The following is a 20,220-nucleotide window of genomic DNA, read 5'->3' as shown; positions in this document are numbered from 1 at the left end:
CCATTCTTTCTGTTCTATAATAGAGAAGTCTACTCATAATGAGGCTATTCTACAATACTAACTGTTTTTATATACCTCTCTGACTCTCCTACAAATGATGGTTTTGTAATTTACAGTGTTAAAGTACTTCATTTCTCTCCATCCATCTTCTACTTTTTGCTTCTGTATGCACCTCAGTGTTTTGGCTTGATGTACAAAGAGGTACATAACTACAGAGAAACAAAGTTACTATGTTTGTGTGAGTGTGTGCATATATGTGTGTGTGTGTGTGTGCGTGCGTGGTAATGATTACATGCATGACTTTGTGATATTAATGTGTTAACGTATGTGGGGCAGAAGCATCCCAAAGGTTGTGCTCGGAGGCAAATGCCAGTGACAATTGCGGTTTTGAATTCGTACACGCAGACTTGTCTCCTTCCATTAAATCCCGGGGACATTAACAGCAGCCCGCGGCCTGCGCTTTGAGCTATGCAAGAAATGTTTAAAATATAATGCACTGTGAGCAGGCTGCCTTGATTTTAACAGCACTTTAAATGTAGTCATGTGGAGAGACCGTGAGTGAGTGTGTGCCTGCAAACTGTGTCTGTGTTTTATCTTGTATAATAAAGTCTTGTTTATAATAGAATGCCTTCATTGAGTTCATTAATTCAAGTCTCTGTGGTAGCTTGAACAACACTTAACAATGAAGCATTTCCTGTCCAAGAGATCAGACCGAGTTACTGTTTTTGAATGTCAAAGATAATGGCTAGTGGGGATGTAATGTTTCCAACAAATTGAACTTCAATACAATACCACTTTTTTTTTTTTTTTTTTTTAATATTGACTATACATAGAATAAACAACATGCCTTTATTTCTGCCGACTGTGAGATGTGAAGCAAAAAGACTGCCTCCATGGGTGCTGACATGTTGTGTTGGTGCAGCCAAGGCATGTGTGAAAGCGACCTGGCTGGTAGACCCGTGCGACTGACGTCACTTTCTCCCCCGCTTATCAAAATATGCATTTGACTTCCTGATTAAACATTGAGAAACCCTCAAGTGAGTGCAGTCTGCAGCAGAACGGATTCTTGTGTAGGTCTGAGGCAGACACTCATGGTTACGGAAAGTTGAATGGCTCTTGTGTTAGTGTTTGTTAGGCTTTCTCTCCCCATCTCTTCTCTACTCTGCTAAGCTGGTACAGAACAGTGCAGGCGCCCACATTTGTCATCAGAGCGGTCAATCATCATTATTATTTTTTTCAGTCGGTCATTAATAAGCATGATAGGAACTATAATGAAAGAAACCATGAAAATGCATTTAATGAGTATTTTAATTTTTTCGTTTGACCAATGTTCCATCTGTTAAAGCTAGGGTTGGTAGTCACAGAAAACTAGCATGAGTTTGAATGTAGCATTTCCTCAGGACTCCGTCTAACCCCTTCCCCCCTCCCCTCCGAGCTCCTCCAAAATGATGCCCTCGCGACCATATGATCGTGACTGATTCAAAACCAGTCCTCACCAAAACATGATCATAGTGAAAGTTAAAAACACAAACAAACATGGCTATTGTTAGTACTCACAACTGTCATGCTAGCATTATCCAGTTGTACCGGTGACACAATTTCAGGAGAAAAGTTATAATACATTTAATAATGTAACAGCTCTACTGTTTGTTAAACGGTGACCGGTTATTAAAGATCAACGTGTTCACAAATCGGCTCGTCATCCCTACAGCATCCGGACGGACACTACAATATAAATTTCTGTAGGACTTACTAAATGTCATTAATTCTTTTGCTTGTCAGAGCCCAGGTGGTGAGAGCTTTTTAGACTCTGATCCGGACTACAGTCCTGAGCAAAGCACCTCATCGGGTCAGAGGGGACAGGACCGAGGTCGAGCGAGAGGGGCAGTAAATAGAGGCAGTGTCGAGGAGTACACACCGTGGAAATGTACGCGCAGGAAGTGGGCAGAACGGCAGGACAGGATTTGATTGGTTTAATAAATTGGACCCTAAAGGCGGGGATTGGTTGGTGTTTTCTCAGGTTTTCCTCCGGCTGTAGATAGTGGCTTTTTTCACTCTTTTTAAAGAACATATTATGTATTGATTGCCATCGGGACATAAAAATCATTTTAACCGGTATAACAAAAAGTGTATCTAAATCTGACTACCAACCCCAGCTTTAATATGAGGGAGGCGGACTTATACTGCAGCCAGTCAGCAGGAGAAGCTCTAAATCTTTTGGCTTCACAGTCAGTGAACACATGCTGTCAATTTTAGTATACAGTCTGTTCTGTTTACTCATTATCTCTTTCAGAAAATTTAGTAATTTTACTTTTTTACAAACTTACACATGGTATGGGTTCAAAGAAGAAAACAAATGGCATTTTACAATATTGGTAACAGTACTGGAGAGCATTATGAGTATGGGGATTTCTGTCTGCAGCAATTCCGTCTTCTTTTGTCTTGCCTGTATTTTTGGTTTTGGGGTTATTTTACAGTGTTTTGTAGATTTCTGGGCCTTAATCATTGTACAGCAGTGTGGAGCCTCCAGCCAACAGTCCTCAGGTTTCTACTATAGGAAAACTTAGCCACCAGGTGACATCACTGTCTCTTCCCTCTGATCTGTTTCTGTCTACATGCGCTAAAGGGTACCCAGTGTGTCTGAATGAGAGGCCACAGGGAAGAGACAAATGTCAGTATTTGCAACCTGTGAATGAGAACAGTCTGCTGTAGAAGAGCTGCAGGTGTGACTGAGTGTGAGCAGAGCAGCACACACATCAAGGCTCCCTGGCTACATACTTACACACCACAGCACCTTCCTGCAGGGATGTTTGAATGTTTCTGGGTTCTATTGAACTTAACCTCTGCTGATCAATGAGAAATAATGTTCTATTTCTTTGATTCAGCTATCTGTCCAGAGTGGCTTTTTATATTTTCTCTAGGTTGCTGAATCGAGGTCTGCTTTTTGAAGTTTCTTGTCTTTCGGTTTGGACTGCACAGTATGTCTTTGTAGCCACTGTGATAGGCATACTGAATGTAATAGCTGCATCGCAGGACATGCATGTCAAGCCAATGAACCACACATGCCATGCTGCTTCTTCTTGTTGTTGTTGTTTGTACACATTGCAGAAAAAATATATATTCTAATGTATTTTTTCCAATACTGTGCAGCCAAATTTTGCATTATATCAAATGTAAAAATGAATGCCAACAAATTGTTTTAAACCTGTGGTATCAATTCAGTATCATAGTTTCAATAGTGCCAATACTTTTGACAACCCTAGCTAGCTTTGTTGTTTATTATAATGAAAGAACCTGACTACAACCATAGTTTATTTGACACGTTTGCTACAGAGATCTCACAGTTTAATAACTGATATTTATATAGCGCCTTTCAAGAAACCCAAGGTCGCTTCACAGGGTCAGGTAGAGGGTCTGGGGGTAGGTGGGGACAATGGGGAAAGGCCTTGAGGAAAAGGTGTGTTTTGACTGCTTTCTTAAAAGTGTACAGGGTTGGGGCGCTGCAGATGTCAGGAGGGAGTGAGTTCCACAGTGTGGAGGCTGCCACACTGAATGCTCTGTCCCCAAAAGTCTGCAGCTTAGTCGGGGGGATGGAGAGGAGACCCAGGTCCGAAGACCTTAGGTTCCGGGATGGGGTGGAGGATGTCAGCCAGGTATTGGGGTGCAAGGGCATGCAGGGGTTTGTAGGTGAAGAGGAGGAGTTTATAGGTGATGCTTAACTTGACTGACTGAGGGAGACTTAAGCTTGGATCAGTTGTAACGTTTAAAATGAGGTCTTTAGTTCCTAAGAGTAAAAGCATTTGATAAGTGCTTTATCAATGCAAAGGATTTAGAGTGTAGATCTGTTGTTTTCTTACAACAAAAATTGGTTTGTAAATCTCTTAGACCTTGAGAAAATCCACTTAGCTACTTCATTTTACCCTCAAGGGGTTTATATTCCAGCTGACAGAACTTAACAAGGACAACAGCAGAATTAACTACTATTTGGAGGATCTGTGGAAGAATTTGAAGGCTTTGGTGTCCTTTCAATGTTCCTCAAACCACAAAGTGATTCAATCAGAGCAGCTTTGGAGCAAAACAATGGAGTATAAAAATCTATAAACTTTATCAGCCTCTCAGCCACATTAAAAGGTTCATCATGCACCCTACAGGAATTCCCCTCATAATGTAATACGGTGCAGAAAATTCTCATGAAAAGGAATATTAAATCTCATTCAATATTCTTTCATATCTCCCTTCACTCTTGCTGGATGAGAGAAATCAATTTAGTCTCTGTTTGAGAAAAGCAGATGAAAGTCAGGAGAGTGTTTTACCCGGAAAAGAAGGTGAGCCAGTGTTTTGTGTGCCAAGAGGAGGGGCGTCCAGAGGTGGCGATAGAGAGCCGTATCCACGATGCCTGGATCCACAGCACATGAACTCAGTGGGAATCCTTCACGTTGCAGCTCCTGGTGGAGGTGGGAACTAAATAACAGCTGTGCCAGCTTACTTTGACAATAAGCAGCATGGGCTGAGTAACACTGGCTGAAGAAAGAGAGAGAGAGAGAGAGAGAGAGAGAGAGAGAGAGAGTGAGAGAGAGAGAGAGAGAGAGAGAGATGAGACAGACGCTGTCAGACTTGGATGTTACAAAAATGAAATGTGTCTCAGTTTAAATGAAACAAGGTTAGAAAGAAAAAGCAGTTTTCAATGTTTTTCTGATTGTTTGCTGGCACATTTGGTAAAATCTTATATTGGTGAAGCATCATGTCCTGCAAAACAAGAACACGTTTTGTTTCTTTTTGGTTAAAAATAAAACACCTTTCTGAATCTCCAGGCTCAATGATCACATTTGGCAAAAAGGGACCCAGTGTGAACTAAAGCATCTGAAACTAGGCCCGTGGAAATCTGCTGTGCCAGTTATTTACAAAAATGATCCACAGCTCAGAACTAACTGTTCCGTTACGATCTGTGCTACTGATCTCTTTTTTTTTATCATTTCAATAGCTGCTGTTTGCAAATATGTGTGTTTGTGCCTCTCAGATTATTATTTTTACACTGAAGTGGTTTCAATTTTTTCATGTCATAAAAACGTTTGATCATATCTGTCTATTATTGTTGGAATTGTCAGTGCAAGCATCCATTATTATACCAATTGAATGAGTAAAGCTTGTCCCACAGAAACACAGCTGTAAAACAGGACTTGAATTTAACTCTCATGTAACAATGTTACTAGCTATGTTCTGAATAGGGGTGGGAATCGAAAACCGGATCCCTCAAATGTTATCGATTCTTCTTAACGATTAATTTCCCAGCATGACGTCACTTCACGTCACGTCGTGGTACGTTGCATTACGTCACACACCCTGAGACGCAGAACTCCTGAAGGTGCATATACCTCAAATATGCTGAAGCATTTGTAGACTCAGCCTCAAAGCTTGGGGTTCACGTCAGGCCGAAGTGGAGAAGGGTTCATGTGAACATGTTCGCATCGGTTAGGTGAAACCCCGCCTACCTCTCCCTGTTTGGAGTCAGGAAGCTTTCCCTCAGGCTCAGGGGGCCACGTCCGGACTCACGCGGCTGAAAATGAGGCACCGAGAGCGGGTAAAATACATCCGCGATGACCCCCTGAGGAAAAGCGCTTTTCCTCTCCAAATTCAAAGTCTTTTCATCCAGGCTCGAGGGTCCACATCAGGACTCACGCGGCCGAGAATGAGGTCAACCTATTGTTTAGTATGTTCAAGTTGAATATGTTCGTGTTCAGTCTTGTGCAGACATAATTTTGGAAAATATATAATGGTTCCTTTTGGTTGGGAAGACTGTGTAGCACTACTTTTTTTCCCCCTCAAAAAAATACTCAGGAATCGTTTGGAGAATTGATAAGGAATTGGATTGATAAGCAAAATCGACAATGGCATTGACATTGATAAAATCTTATCAATTCCCATCCCTAGTTCTGAAGCAACTAATTTTCTAGCCTTCTAAATGGAAATAACAAATTCCAACTACCCCCCTAGTCTAAGGGCAAGAAAGAACTCAGAAAACAGTCAAAACTGAGCACTTTTTATTTACCAAGACAAAACACAGGCTCACAAAGTCTGTGGGTAAACAGTGAAAAATTGGTTACCCAAATGTGGCTAACATTAGCAGAGCTAGTACCTCTTTGCAAGTTGACGTCCAAACACCTGTGCTGATTATACATTGCTTCAGTGAGTGGTTATAGTTCATCAAGACAGAGCCTACATACAACTTCATTTCCATATTCAAGGTTAAAATATCGCCAAACTGCACTGTGCTACAAGATGCCATCTGTCATCTGTGCTTGTTTACATCCAGGTAGTAGAGCATTATGTCATTATGGCAATGGTTATTGACCGGAGTAACAGCTCTGTCTAGTGGCAGGTGGCTGTGAAGCTTTGACACATCATTTGACCAGGATTGCAGGTCTACAATGATAAAAAATGTTATAATTTGTATAACCAACTAGCAATTCTAGTGCCAACGGGCGAGGTTGATGACATGCAGTCCACATGTCACGGTGTCCTTTTATGTACCAGTGACTGAAAGATATTTAGATTTGATTCTGATGAGCAGAATGGCACTCTGGAGCCTCTGCTTTGAGTTTCTGGGAAAAGCTTTGAGTAGTTGGAAGATAAAGAAAAAGCCCAGAAAGTGTAGTACAAGTACACTTGCCTCAGCCCACTGCTGAAGTAATGTAACAACAAAATGAAGATATCTTAGGTGCTAATGCTTGTGGACAGCAGAGCTGCTCGCTGGAATGATTCTGAGGGAGCTGGAGCCAACAGCTGACCCCCACTGCAGACAGAACATTGCCAGCACAGAAGAAGTGCAGGTAAATGAGACAAGGTGCTTGTAATGTTCCTTACCAAAGAAAAACTATATAAGGAACTACAAGGTCAATTAATATTTTCTCTTTCTGACTGATCATTGGATTGATGACATAATGTTAACATATCTCATTAAATTACTTTTCACATAACTCCTTTTCTGAATTGATTTTTATTTATAATGCATCATTTAATTTGCTGATTGTGTTTGTGTCTGTGATCTTACCTGCTGTTTAGGTCATATAGCCTGATCTCCCCGATGCAGTGGGCAGAGGAGGAGATGTTGACCACTCGAGAGAAGTGACCCCATTTTCCAGAACTCTGTAGTATGTCTAGAAGCAGCCAGGTCAACAAGAAGTGGCCCAGGTAGTTCACACCAAAGTGCTGCTCAAATCCATCCTCAGTCCGGCCCTCAGGAACCAGCATGACACCCGCTTGACACACAAATACACATGTACACAAGTATTTAAAGCACACAAAGAAAACACTAATTCGATTCGAATACATGTTTAACAAACAATGTCCGTCCATAACTAAAAAAAATGGAACATAGGGGAGAACTGGGTTGGTTGTCACACGGGTTGGTTGGCACACTCGTTATATCTCGCCACCAGAGGGCACTGTCTCTCAAATTGGGGTATGGACATTTCCAGGATTAGGATCAGAGCTCACCTACATAGTCTTCTCTGGAGTAAGACAGCTGCACTTGGGGTGAGACGACTTTTTGTGTTTTTCATGTCAAACTGTAAATATTCAGCTCTTCAGTATTTTTCTTCTAGGCTTTTAAACGATGGGTTTATAACAAAACAAGTGTTAGCCTTACAAAGTGTGAGGGGAAAGCTATAGTTTAGATTTGTATTAGCTAGCTAAACAGTTGTTAGATGGTTGTTAGCCTTGATGCTAGCAAAAAATTCCAGTTGGGGTTGGTCGTCACATTCTCTTTGGGGTTGGTTGTCACATGTAACAACCATGTTGGCAAAAACATGCATGGTGAAATTAGTTGGAGTGTGCAGACCCTACATTTTCCATCACTGTAACTCAGACAATGACTGCATGTAGCCTAGTTGAGTAGGCCATTATTATTCGGCCTGTTTGTTTGGTTCTTTATGTTGTTATATAGGCTGGCCTAAAGATGTGTTTCCTGTTCATGTTCCTTGCTCATGTTATGTTAAAATTCATTAAGCTATGTAGGCCTATCACTATTTAGTTCTGCCTTCTTGCCTTTTTTAAAAGATTTTTCCCATTAAAATACCATTGTGACAACCAACCCCATAGTGTGTGACAACCATCCCCGTGATGGGGTTGGTTGTCACAATGTGTCAGAGTGTCTTTGATAATTAATTGCCTCTTTGTTACAATGAGTTGGAAAATGAGAGGGATACACATTTCAAGCCAACACCTTAAGCTTCAATTTACTGTAGGAATGACTATTGAAAGATGTTTTGATAATGAGCAATCATTAAAACAGTAAAAAGTGTGACAACCAACCCGGTTCTCCCCTACTGGATAAAGAAAAAATGGCCATGAACTTTCCTCAAACAGTAATGTGACTGCAATGTGCTGCACAGTTCATTATGTATGTTGTTTATGGTCAATTCATAAAAAACATTTAAAGGACAACTTCAGTCATGTAGAGGATGTCATTTTAAATGAAATACTTTGTTTAAATTGAGGCAAAGTTCCTCTTTAAACTGTTTACTATCAAGGTTTGTTGTAGCTCAAAATGAGATAGAGCTGGCACCCTCCTTACCTAGTGCACACAAACGTGTACCGTGCATAATGGCACAACACAACTCTTTTTACATGCTCCATATTTTAGGTGTTCCTGTAAATATAGAATCGAAAAAGGACATTGTCACTTTTTAAGGAGACAGATCCAGGATGTTTATGTTGTATATGAAAACATATTTAAATACCACCCATGCATATGTTATTTGTAGTGTTTTAAATGGCATTATCTTTCAAAGTAGTCCAGCAGAACACATTTAGGAACAACATATGAACCAGCCTGATAAAGCACATGTAAAACAAATGTGTAATGTTTGGAAATGACTTCTCAGCAGTAAATACTGCATCGAAACTCTTGTGCTGAGGATTTGCACATTTCATGCCACATTCAAATACATTTCCGTCACTCACCATTATTGACCAGAATGTTTAGCTGCAGGTCCTGCTCCCTGAAGCGCTGGACAAATTGACGGACGGACTGCAAAGAGGCCAGGTCCAGTTTCATGAACTCCACTGAAAACACACACAAAAACACAGAGAGACACACACACACATCAGAGCCATTGTAAAAGGATTATTTCTTGGAGCTGTTTTGGTGGTTAGACATCAAAGAGTGTATTAATCATCTCTTACAGCGGGCTCGGTGGATTCTTACACTACAATACAGTCAGCTCTTCGCTTCTGTTGCTCAAGCACATTATATCAAACCTAATGCTTATTCCTGAGCTCCATCAAAAGCTTAACACACTGTTCTATCAGGTGTAATGTATGAACAGACGCAGGTAAGGAAGCACTGCCCAGAAGCTGGTATCATCAGAGCATGAAAGTAACTGTGTGTTGAGGTGTGAAAATATGCATCCTGGATAGGAGCATTTGGACTCTTAACGCTAAGTATACTTTAAAACCTTGACAGCTATACGCCTCGTAGGACATCTACTAAGTATGAAGAGAGTTAGTGTTTAAGAAGCACCATCATTTTAATACCTGCAGAGGTATCAGAAACTTCCCCTTTAAAATTTCCAATAAATGATAAAGGATTACTCAGAACTCTATGACAACTTTCCCTTATGTAATACTTTCTAAGTTCAAACTTTCATTTCAAAATAAAAAGGCAGCACTGAGAACTTGCTTAGAATGACAGCAACTTTAAGAACATCAGGGCAGATGTTCCAGCTTAAGAGACAACAGAGAACCTTTTTGACAAACGTTAAAAAGTTAAATTGACCCTGTCGCTATCCAAGAAGCTCTAAAAACACATAAGAACTGCGCTTTGACCAGATAAACAGTTAAATCCCCTTTGTAATTACATTTAAATGTATCTTAAAGAAGCAAAAAAATGTCTTTTATCCAGGCAAAATGCAAAATTGGAATGTTAACATCAGTGGAGACATTACTTGTTTCCCACTCTGTTGCCTTATCTCTTGCTATTACCCAAGAGAGAGCTAAAATGTCAGAAAGTCAAAATTGAGCACAATTTATTTGCCACCGCGAAAGACAGGACCACAGTGCCAGTGTGTAAATAATGTCAATTTGGTTTGCCGAATGTGGCTAACATTAGCAGATCTAGCACCACCGTCCTTCAGTCCTTCTGGTAGGTTAAGGACCACAGGCCTCTGCTGGTTACTCATTGCCCAAGTCGAATTGTTACATGTCGTTTTTGTTTTTAATTTGATACCACCTACCTGTCACGATTTTCCAGATCAAAATACTGCCAAACCCCTGCCGCACTATGAGATGCCATCTGTCACTTGTGCTTGTTTACATCCAGGTGGTAGCATTATAGCAATATGGCAATAGCCATTAAGTGAGGTACAGCTCTGGCTTGTGGCGCATGGCTGCTGAGACACAACACATAAATGGCTGTCATTATAGGCTTACAATAATAAAAGTATTTATCATTTATTTAAATGACTAGAGTTTTTGGCGCCAATGAGCGAGGGTGATAAAGTTTGATCATTCAGTCGACTGAAGTCACGCATCTTGATTTGTAATAACACACTGAGTTCTTTTGGTCCACGGCCTTGACTAACTGATTTAAAATACAGATGATGTCAATACAGGACGAAAACAAAACAAAATAAATCAAATCAAGGTTTTGAGACCTTTAACCTACTCAAGAATATGAGTGTTTGTTTAGAACAAGACACTGGAAACTTTGTCAGTTAATGGCAAAGTTTTGCAAAGAAAATGTCAATTTTGAAACATCTACTTTACCTATTTGATATTCTCTTGCCAGCTCTGAAGATAAGTACTATTTGACTTTGTTTTTAGTCCTTCCCTGTCTCTTCCTCTTTTCTCCTTCATTTACTTTTGTAATAAATAAAAGTAAAGATGTTCATCTCTTCTTTCCCCAACAGGCTCTCCTTTGGTGGAATGACTTTCCCAAACCGCAGGACTGCAGAGTCACTCCTAATCTTAAACAGCAAATTGAAATCCCATCTCTTACAGAAAGGCTAAATTGCTACTTCGCCATACATCCTCCTCTGCATGCCCTGTGCAAGGTTTAACGTGCTTTCCTCTCACTTCACCAAAGGGCAAACACACTCTTGGAATAAAAAATACCATATGTCCTGATTGAAATGTTTTATTCATTTCTAAGTAAAATTGTATGACCCCATGGAATGATTTTGCACCTTCCGATAGGAACAATTTGACCAATTCCCTGTGAGAAAATGTAAGCAGAATAAAACAAACAAATATAACACTATGAAGTAGATTTGCTTGATGACATTTCTTGTTTTGCTGATGGTTCTGAATGTTTTTTGCCTTTTTAAAAATCGTTTTTGGATTTAAAGCATTAAAAAAGTGTAAACCATACAGAAATAAGTAAAATGTCAAGAGAATGGTATATTGACCCTCTTATGACTCCTGTAAAGCCTGTAGAGGGTCAAATCTGGTGGACAAAGAAAGGACGAGGACTGAAACAGCAGCAGATGGGAGGAAGCTTGATGGAGCTGATAGGGAAAAAGGCCGCCATGACAGATGAGAGTGCAGCCATCCAAGATTAAGGTCTGATAGCAGCCTTATCTCAAAGCCATTGCCACTCACCTCCTGGTGACTGTATGTGTGCATGTATGTGTGTGCAAGACAGACAGAGAGAGAGGAAGAGACGGTAAAGGAAAGAATGAAGAAGAGAAAAGTTTTTTTATCAATATTTCTAATTGTGTGTGTCTGAATGCGTGTGCACATGTGGATGTCAAGCCTGTCAGTCCACTCCTGTCCTCTTGAATATCCCTTGGGGCTGGGTTCTTTCAGATAGGTCAGTCGTATCAAGGAGCCCACTGAGAATGAAATGCCATCGATCGGGTACAGCCCTGTTGCTGCCAGCCCTCTATTAAGACCCAGGATGCTCTATGGAGCGCGACGTCTGTGGCTCAATAGCAAAACACACTCACTTTATTGTTGTTCTTCAGGAATTATCCCAAGGTAACAACAGGAACTGCCTTTGAAGAAGACACACGGCTCTGCACCCAAGGACCCATTTGAGTTTCTCGAAAAAGTCAAATTTTTCACATTGATAACTTTAATTGCATGTTGGTTTAATCAAATTATGAAGTGCAGATAAAAACAAAACTTTGGATTTCTAATTAAAAGTTAGTGGAGTCTTTCAAGACCCAACTCGGTCGAGGCATGATGGCTGTCTAACATGAGTCTGGTTCTGCCTGATGTTTCTGCCTGTTAAAAGGAAGTTTTTCCTCGCCACTTTAACTAGCTAAATAATGTGATGTGCAATGCTTATGATGGATTAAGGTGGGGTCAAACGGAGTCTTACCCTGTCTTGAAGTTGGGTCTCTGTTCATAAGTTAACATAGAGTGGTCTAGACCTCCTATTTTTGTAAAAGCGCCATGAGATAACGTTTGCTGTGGTTTTGCGCGCTATACAAATAAAGATTGATTGATTGATTGATACTTGAAACGGTTGAACTGGTGCCATCCCAGGGGATGTAATGGACAAAGAAATGACCGTTGCAGAGTCAAACACCAGAGCTGGTGAGTGTATGTCTAAGTTGCATTTAGCTACCAAGAAACCACCCATTCTATTTCACATTATCCCTTACTTAAGCTGACTGCAGCGCTTCACTTCCACCACATTGGCAGATACTTAAAAAAAGGCACTGTATGAAAAGCATTGGCAAAACAATAAAAGAGTGATTTGTGAGTCCTATTTACTTGCTTCAGTGTAAGAGTCCTGATACTGTGCAGGGTGACTCACTGTCACAGTGGCATGGTTAACTGGGACACTGTGACAGAACAGAGGCATCACCTGAACGTTTCCCTCCATAACAAGTCAGAATGTGTGCTGTGAGAAAGGACTATTGTAGCTGAAAGGTGAAGGTGCCTTTTTTCGCTCTTGTGTCTCCACACTTCTTTTTTTTCTGTTGACTCCAAAACAACTGCCACAATGTGCTTTTTGGAATTACTTCCAAACAAAGACACTTGAATGCACCATGTCACATTTATGACTTGTGAAGTCTTGATGGGGGCAAAAGTCAAAAGGATGGTTTCATGGAAGAGTGGAGATTTCTAACTCTGCTTTGAAGCTTGAAGACTGTCACCCTGCTTTTCCACTTTCCATTTCCTCTGCTACACAAACAACTCCATTTTCACGTCTCACTCTCAAACAGTTATTATTTGTAGATTCAGAGTTTCACTATTATGCAGCAGCAGCTGTAATTTCGACCAGTAAATGGGACTATAAATGGATCCTGCCATGTCATGGGGAAAACAAAGTGACGACTTCATTATGCTTTTTTCAATATTGTGTCTGCGTATGTTTAATTGGGACTACAACTGTGAGTCATTAAACAGTTTTCCAAGTTGATGTTTTAACTGGGATGACGGCTCAGGTGAAATGAAACTCCTTGTTCCATTTTTTGGACGTAAACCCTGCGTCATCAGCATCAACTGTGATTAGATTAGAGGAGTAAAAAGCACTTTGGAGTTCTTCTTCCAGCGAGGCTTCAGTATGCCACAGTAAACGTCCATGAAAATCTCACTTTGACATACTCTGCTGCTCTGCCACACAGATTGCCTGGAACATCATAACAAATTCAAACACAGTCTGTCAGGACAGCAGGTAATTAATATGTAAGTCGGCTAATGCCCATGGCTTATACTCACAACTCATGGTGCAAAAGTTCAATTTGTGGCTCTCATGTTGCAGCATGTTCTTGTGCTCCATCTTCAGAATGTTTCTAAATTTGATCACTTAAAAAAAAGGACTACCAGAATCAGATGACAGAGGCTGCTTACTTCCCTCATTATGAACCTCTTCCTTCCACGGCTTTAACATGCATCTCGTGTCCTGATTGTGACGACTCCAGCAGACTTGATTAAGCGCCACAACCTCGAAATATGATAACAAAATTCAGAGCTGGTAAACGCATCAAATTTCACTCTTGCTTGCGCAAATGCCAGATATATCAGATGCAATTAATCACGTGATGATTTGACAGTTCATATCTTCTTGACATGTTGGCAGTTTTTTGGCAGTTTTTGTGCTTTAGAGGCAGAGCTTTCACAGCAGCTTGAAACTCCGGATTTCACTGATCAAATATGGCTCACCAACTTAAAATGACTCTAGATGAGCAGTTTTGTAGTGTTTTGTTTGAAATACAAGAAGAAAAGTCACAACCACCCTCTCTATCTAAATAAAGAGTAAAAATATAACAGCATGAGTGAACTATTCCCGCTGAAACTACCGCTCGAAGGGTGACAAGAAAGTACTGTGTGAATACTTTCACTTTGAGCAGTCTGATAAACAACTCAGTGATATCCAAGAATATTAAGTCTGGGCGTTATGCCAGTGTTTGCTTCCCCCACATATATTTTTCTTCACCTGATGTGGGAGAGAGGATGCAAGTTGTTGACCCTGTCAACTCCAGCTTATAGTATTAAAGGGATGATACTCTCATGAGTCAAAAGTCAGACGGCAGTAATGTGAATGTGCGCAAAGGCCTGCTGTAAGGCTGCCTCATACACACCAATAAAAGAGCACTTACACAAATAAACACTCAATAAACACACACAATCTTTCTCAGATAATATTCAGAACATTTACAACTTAAGAGTCTGATGCAGTGACTTTATAACTGGACTGAATGAATATGTCTGTAATGTCAATTTGAGTGAAACGGCAGTTTTCATAGGAGGGAAGAAGCTGTGTGACAAGTCATAGAGAGACTTTTAAGTTAGCAAAGAAATACATGTGAATCTCCACCCATACAAACACACACACACACCAACACACGCACGCATACACACAAGGTAACCTGCTTTCACACTGTTAAATCTAGGTCTATGCTTTGAGGCAAAAAGTGTTACTTTCAAGCGCACCGTGACTAAAGTTAGTGGACAGAAAGCACAGCCTGTGGCAAAAAAAACTCTATTTGAATGTGTGTGTGTCAGGGTGTGTGTGTGTGTGTGTGTGTGTGTGTGTGTGTGTGTGTGTGTGTGTGTGTGTGTGTGTGTGTGTGTGTGTGTGTGTGTGCCTATGATTCAATGTGAAATGCTTTAAGCCTCATTGACTAACGCCCATGCAGTCGACAGTCATTAGCATATTTCTACAGGATTGTTGAGATTTTCTAGGGATGGCACCACAATACAACATGATACCAAACAGGCCCAAAGAGACCTTGACATATTTGCATACTGAAAAAAGCTGACTTTGTGGTGGTTCTGCACAGTATTATGTAAAAAAAAGACATAAAAAATGTTATTTTTTCTGATATACTGTGATATTAACCCTCCTGTTCCCAAACCGTTGCTGCCGACTAGATTTGACATGCGTACTCTCAAAACTGTAACTCCTGAACCGAACTCCTGAACTCCTAGAAAATTCAAAAACCACCAGAAAGCAGGGAAATAGACCTTTGCGTCCATATAGTTGCCATTATGGTAGCTCCTAGGACTTCCGCAGTATGACCGTTATTAACTGTTATTATAGTGTCATAAACACACAATAATGTTGAATAACTGCCAGATACTGAAGGTTGAGGTTATCTGGGAAAAAGGGGCAGAAGCACTCACTCATTGCACATTTTTTGACATTTCTACAGCCATAAAATCAAAATAAATCCAGGCGGCCTGAATATAATCATGGTCATAAGAGGGTTCAAACTCACCACATACATGCAGTTTTATTTATACAAGGAATAACATTCTTGTCATAAAGGGGTCTTTTTATTTTTAACAAACATCCCTCCTCCTTCTTCTCATCCCCCCTTAGCAACCCTTACACTGGTGGAAAGAAGAAAGGTGGAGCAACACGTTTCAAAGAGTCAAACCTGTCCCTTGGCTTGACCTCCATAAATTGTGGGCTGCTCAGCCACTAAACATGTGGAAGTTGAATTGCTTTTAAGCACTTCCTTTGTTAAAGGGGCTTGCTGTATTTTCAGTTTGATAACACACTCAAATTGTATCTCTGTGTTCTTTGCAGACAATGTATCACATCATTCTAAAGACAGACATTGGATGGCAAAGGACATGTCAGATTTTAGCGTTACAGCCATAAATGTGCGTTCATAAAGCGTTAGTTCAAGCAGGAAGACTACTTTCATTCATGTTTGAGTCATCACTTTTTTAACATCAATCAACTTCCCAGATCTGTCTCTTCCTGTTCTGGTGATTGGCTAATTATGGCTGTTTCAAGGGGTAAACTAACCAGGTTAGCCTCTACCGCTAATGACCAATCATCCTGCTGCTGCCAAAAAAATTAAATCTGCTCTCCACTTTTTCCGCTTTCAGTCGCTGCATCAGTTTCGATCTTTGCAATCCTTCTCCACCCCAGTCACCTCCAATCCATCTGATCAGTGTCCAGCTCCAGCTCATCCTGCATCCTTCCTTCACCACCTCCACCACCAGTGTCTCTAGACTCCATCCTATCCTGTACTTGGCCTTTACTTTTCGTTGCTCACTCATGTTTTCTAACCTTTTAAAATAAATGACTGTTCGCTCATACTGACGTCTCTCTTGACTGAAATATGTCCATGTATGTGTGAGAGGAACCAAAGGGGGGCAGAACATTTTTGGGAAGAACTGACTCAGTCTAAGTGTTGGACGATAAACAGGAATCCTTATGAAACAGAGAAGGAAACACTTGACAGCAATTAAGAAAGGCATGTATAAAACCGGGGCTGATGAATGCCCTGCTTGTTTTCATTAGATAACTAGTTGCACCAGAAGGTAACTAAACAGTTAATGGTAGCTGATAAAGGGGGGGTTTTGTTTCAGTTCCAGGTGGATTTCGAAGTGTCTAAAGTTATTGAGGTAAAATTGAAAATTGCTTTATAGGCTTTAGAAAACTCCTTGCCAAACATTGTTTTCCTTTTGTTGCAAATGAGCAAAGGATTTAAATAATAATTGTCAAAAACTGTTGTCATCCAAATGACTCCAAAGACCCGTTTCCACCAAGTGGTTCAGTTCAGTTCGTCTCGGTACGGCACGCATTTTGTGGCGTTTCCATTCACTAAAACCGGGATAGGTCCCCAAATAACCGAGCTGTACCGTCCCACTTTTTGGTCCCCTTCTGTTGGGGTGCCAGACATATCAATCCAACCCAAGAAGGTTAAGCTAGAAACACTGCAGTCCGTTGATTGGTCGAAAGAATCGTCACTTCCTGTGCGACAGAGGTAATTAAGAACAACACATAACCCCGGCATGTTTAAATCTCCAGTGGACTTTAGGAAGATAACTTTTTTGGTTTGGAAAATGGCGTCAAGAAACAGCGTTCCATGGTCGACCACGGAGGTGCAGACTTTCCTCGCGTTTTTCTTTTTTGTTGCATTTATTAGCGGGGTACACTGTGTCGCGCTGCCATGACGTCACGCTATACCGTAGCTGACGCGGCTATCGGCATCCGGCTTACACGCCGCCCATCAAGTAGGGTACGGTTTGCTGTGGAAATGCAAACAGGATCAGGCGTTACCGATCCGACCCATACCAAACTGTACTGATCCATACCAGACCGCTTGGTGGAAACGAGCCATAACACTCTTTCATACACACATTTCCTACAATCGATACAGTATTAATATACTTCAGGGAAATTATTTCTTTATCATTAATAACAACTCGAAATCCATAAAATGTTCCACTAGTCCCCAGTTTGAGAACCACCTCTGCAGCCGACATGTATATTATGAGCTTCCTCCCATTTCTCATAACAGACAATGTGCAAACACTAGGAAGGATGCCAAAGGGCGTTAGACAGAGATGTTTAAAGCTCCTGCCTCCCATACTAATGAGAATCCATTACCGTCTTACTCAAACAAAACGAAGCACACACAAATACACATCAACACATTCTCATTCAGTGCACAGGCATCTGGCTACAGACACCCCCCTTGTCCCCTATGCCTCAGCGCCTGCCAATTACAAAAGAAGTAATCAATTCCACCACGGCCCCGTCCAGGGAAATCGACTTCAATGACACCAGCTACACGGCCGCTGTCTCTGTACCTGACAGCCACTTACACACAAGCAGGGACTCAGCCAGCCAGCCAGCCTTCTGCAGCTCTCCTCAGCAAAGCCAAGAAAAACCAAGACTTGCTTCCCATCAGGCAGTGCTTCACTCGGTTTCACACATGACCTGCAGTCAGCTCAATCAGTGAGAACTTATGAAGTACTAACACATGCAGTTAGAGCAGGCTTATTATCTGATGGTCAGTGTTTTACTCACTGGAGTTTGACTTCTCAGACGTGTCTTTAATCAAACTATGCATTTAATTCACTAAATGGGATCCTCTAATTTAAGTGTAAAATTTGATATGATGATGATATCTTCTTTTATTACTGAGTAATTAATCAGGCATAAGAAAAAGCAGCACTGAAACAAGGAAATCTGCTGACATTAACAGGCAGAGGGTTGGATTTTGCTTTTTCCACATTCTAGGTCAATAAAACTGAATTTGACCGTTCAGTGGGTGACTACTTCTTCCTCCAGACAATAGTTTCATTTTCAAAGACAAAAGAAGGACAGTGCCTTTGAAAGAGAGGAGAAACAAAACACACAACAAAACCAGTCATGGCTAGAATAAATAATAAGAAGAGTTTCTGTTAACCTGCACAGAATCATGATGAAACTGTAAGTGTAATTTTTGGCATGATTGTAAACAACTTTTCAAGATATGAAAAAATAGATGTAAAACAGAAGAACTTGCTGCCCAAATGAGCCACATATTTAATACTTGTTGAATGAATTTATGAATGAGTGTGGAGATACAAGCAACTGGTGACCTGTCGGATTCATTTTCAGGGATCTGTGTTGGACATGAAAACAACTGATGTGGTCTGTTCTTCATAGCATTGCTTTGCTATCAAGAAATAAACAGACTGTTGCTATGAACTGGTATAATGACCAATCAGACTCAAGTGCTAAACACAGGCGATTATGAAAAAGGACAAAGTGCACTTAGTGTACAGGAGATTGCCAGTGACGTAAGATTAAAATATCAAAGTTAAAGTGAGGTACTCATTAGTAGTTAGGACTACTATCTACTATCTTCTATAAATTTAGCACAATGATGCTACAAAAAGGATGTGAAACTTAAAATGGTAATGGCAGATAGCTTTGCGGACTTCATTTATCAGTAGAGTGCTTGTTGAGCTCTCAGGTATCATTCAATCAAGATGACTCTGCATTCAGACATGGTAGTTGAGAGTCACTGTCCTCTCGTGAGGCAGTCTCTTTCTGTGTGGGATTTTTAAAACGTAATTTACACATGGTCATGCTGTGATTTAGAGGCTTTCAGGGAACTTGTTAATTTCTCATAGTACCGTTTGTTTCCAGGGTGCAGAATTGCTTTTTTAAATGTCTTTTGTTTGAACGAAGAACACACTGTTGAATCTGTTTTGGTTCTACAATGGCCCCCCTGAACTGGCAAGACTGATCCGAGCTATATACTATAGCAGAACAGGGTGGTTGACATCATGTGTAACTGTTTCGGCTGGTTTTCAAATCATAGACTGACCGAAGGAAACTGTTAAGTGGAGCAAACATGAAAGTGTTTTAAAGTTACATTCTTCCTTATGGCCAGCAATGGGCCACCGCACCAGTTGTAAGCAGTAGTCTGATTAGACAGATGAAGGTAACAAAACCACCTCACTTCTCACTAGTTGATTATCTCAATGAATTTAAAGTAGTTTGTCTCTAACCAGTTTCAAATTTTTTCAAGTAACAGCTTTGTGCTCTTTTTGTTCATTATAATCCCATTGATAGAAAAATCAATAGTAAAGCAGGGCATGCTCCAGGCTGTAATAAAAAAGGAACTCAACCTGGAAAGAGAACAAGCGATTTACCACATTTACAAGGCAGACCTTTTCCGCTGAACAAGTTTTGAAGATACATGCTCTGTGGAATAGAGCAGGAATTTCTTAAACTTTTTTGGCTTATGTACCCCCTTTCAAAAACAATTTCAGCCAAGTACCCTCTTCTATGACCGAGAAAAATGTTCAGGTTATGGTAAAATAACATGAATAAATGTATGCATGTGGTTTTACAGTGTCATAATAACATTGAAATGAAAGATGACACAAATTCTATGCTTTTGTAGTGCAATATTTTTCAGAAATAATTAAACATTGAGGTAGCTAGTACCTTTGATGGCCCAGGGAGCACACCGATGTATTTCTGTCAAACAAGAAGCATTTCAACCACCTGTCCACTGTTAA

General features: G+C 40.5%; 1 protein-coding gene and 1 long non-coding RNA gene across 2 annotated transcripts in view; one reads left to right on the top strand and one right to left on the bottom strand.

The window, feature by feature from the left end:
• Positions 1-20,220, bottom strand: part of LOC117820159 (dehydrogenase/reductase SDR family member on chromosome X-like) — a 50,208-nt gene that overhangs the window by 9,311 nt on the left and 20,677 nt on the right. Inside the window, exons 4-6 of the mRNA XM_034693838.1 lie at positions 8,962-9,063; positions 7,049-7,256; positions 4,314-4,521 (exon numbers count right to left, since the gene is read on the bottom strand). Of these exons, the coding sequence (XP_034549729.1) occupies positions 4,314-4,521; positions 7,049-7,256; positions 8,962-9,063 (518 nt within the window). The remainder of the gene's footprint in view (positions 1-4,313; positions 4,522-7,048; positions 7,257-8,961; positions 9,064-20,220) is intronic.
• On the top strand, positions 7,061-11,124 carry LOC117820160. Its single transcript, XR_004632706.1, has 2 exons — positions 7,061-7,188; positions 10,908-11,124. It is a non-coding gene; the product is annotated as an uncharacterized LOC117820160 (long non-coding RNA).

The sequence above is a fragment of the Notolabrus celidotus genome, chromosome 10 (genome assembly GCF_009762535.1).
Source record: "Notolabrus celidotus isolate fNotCel1 chromosome 10, fNotCel1.pri, whole genome shotgun sequence".
In the NCBI taxonomy this organism is placed as follows: Eukaryota; Metazoa; Chordata; class Actinopteri; order Labriformes; family Labridae; genus Notolabrus; species Notolabrus celidotus.
Note: the sequence above shows the minus strand (reverse complement) of the source record. Positions and strands in the feature narration are given on the sequence as shown.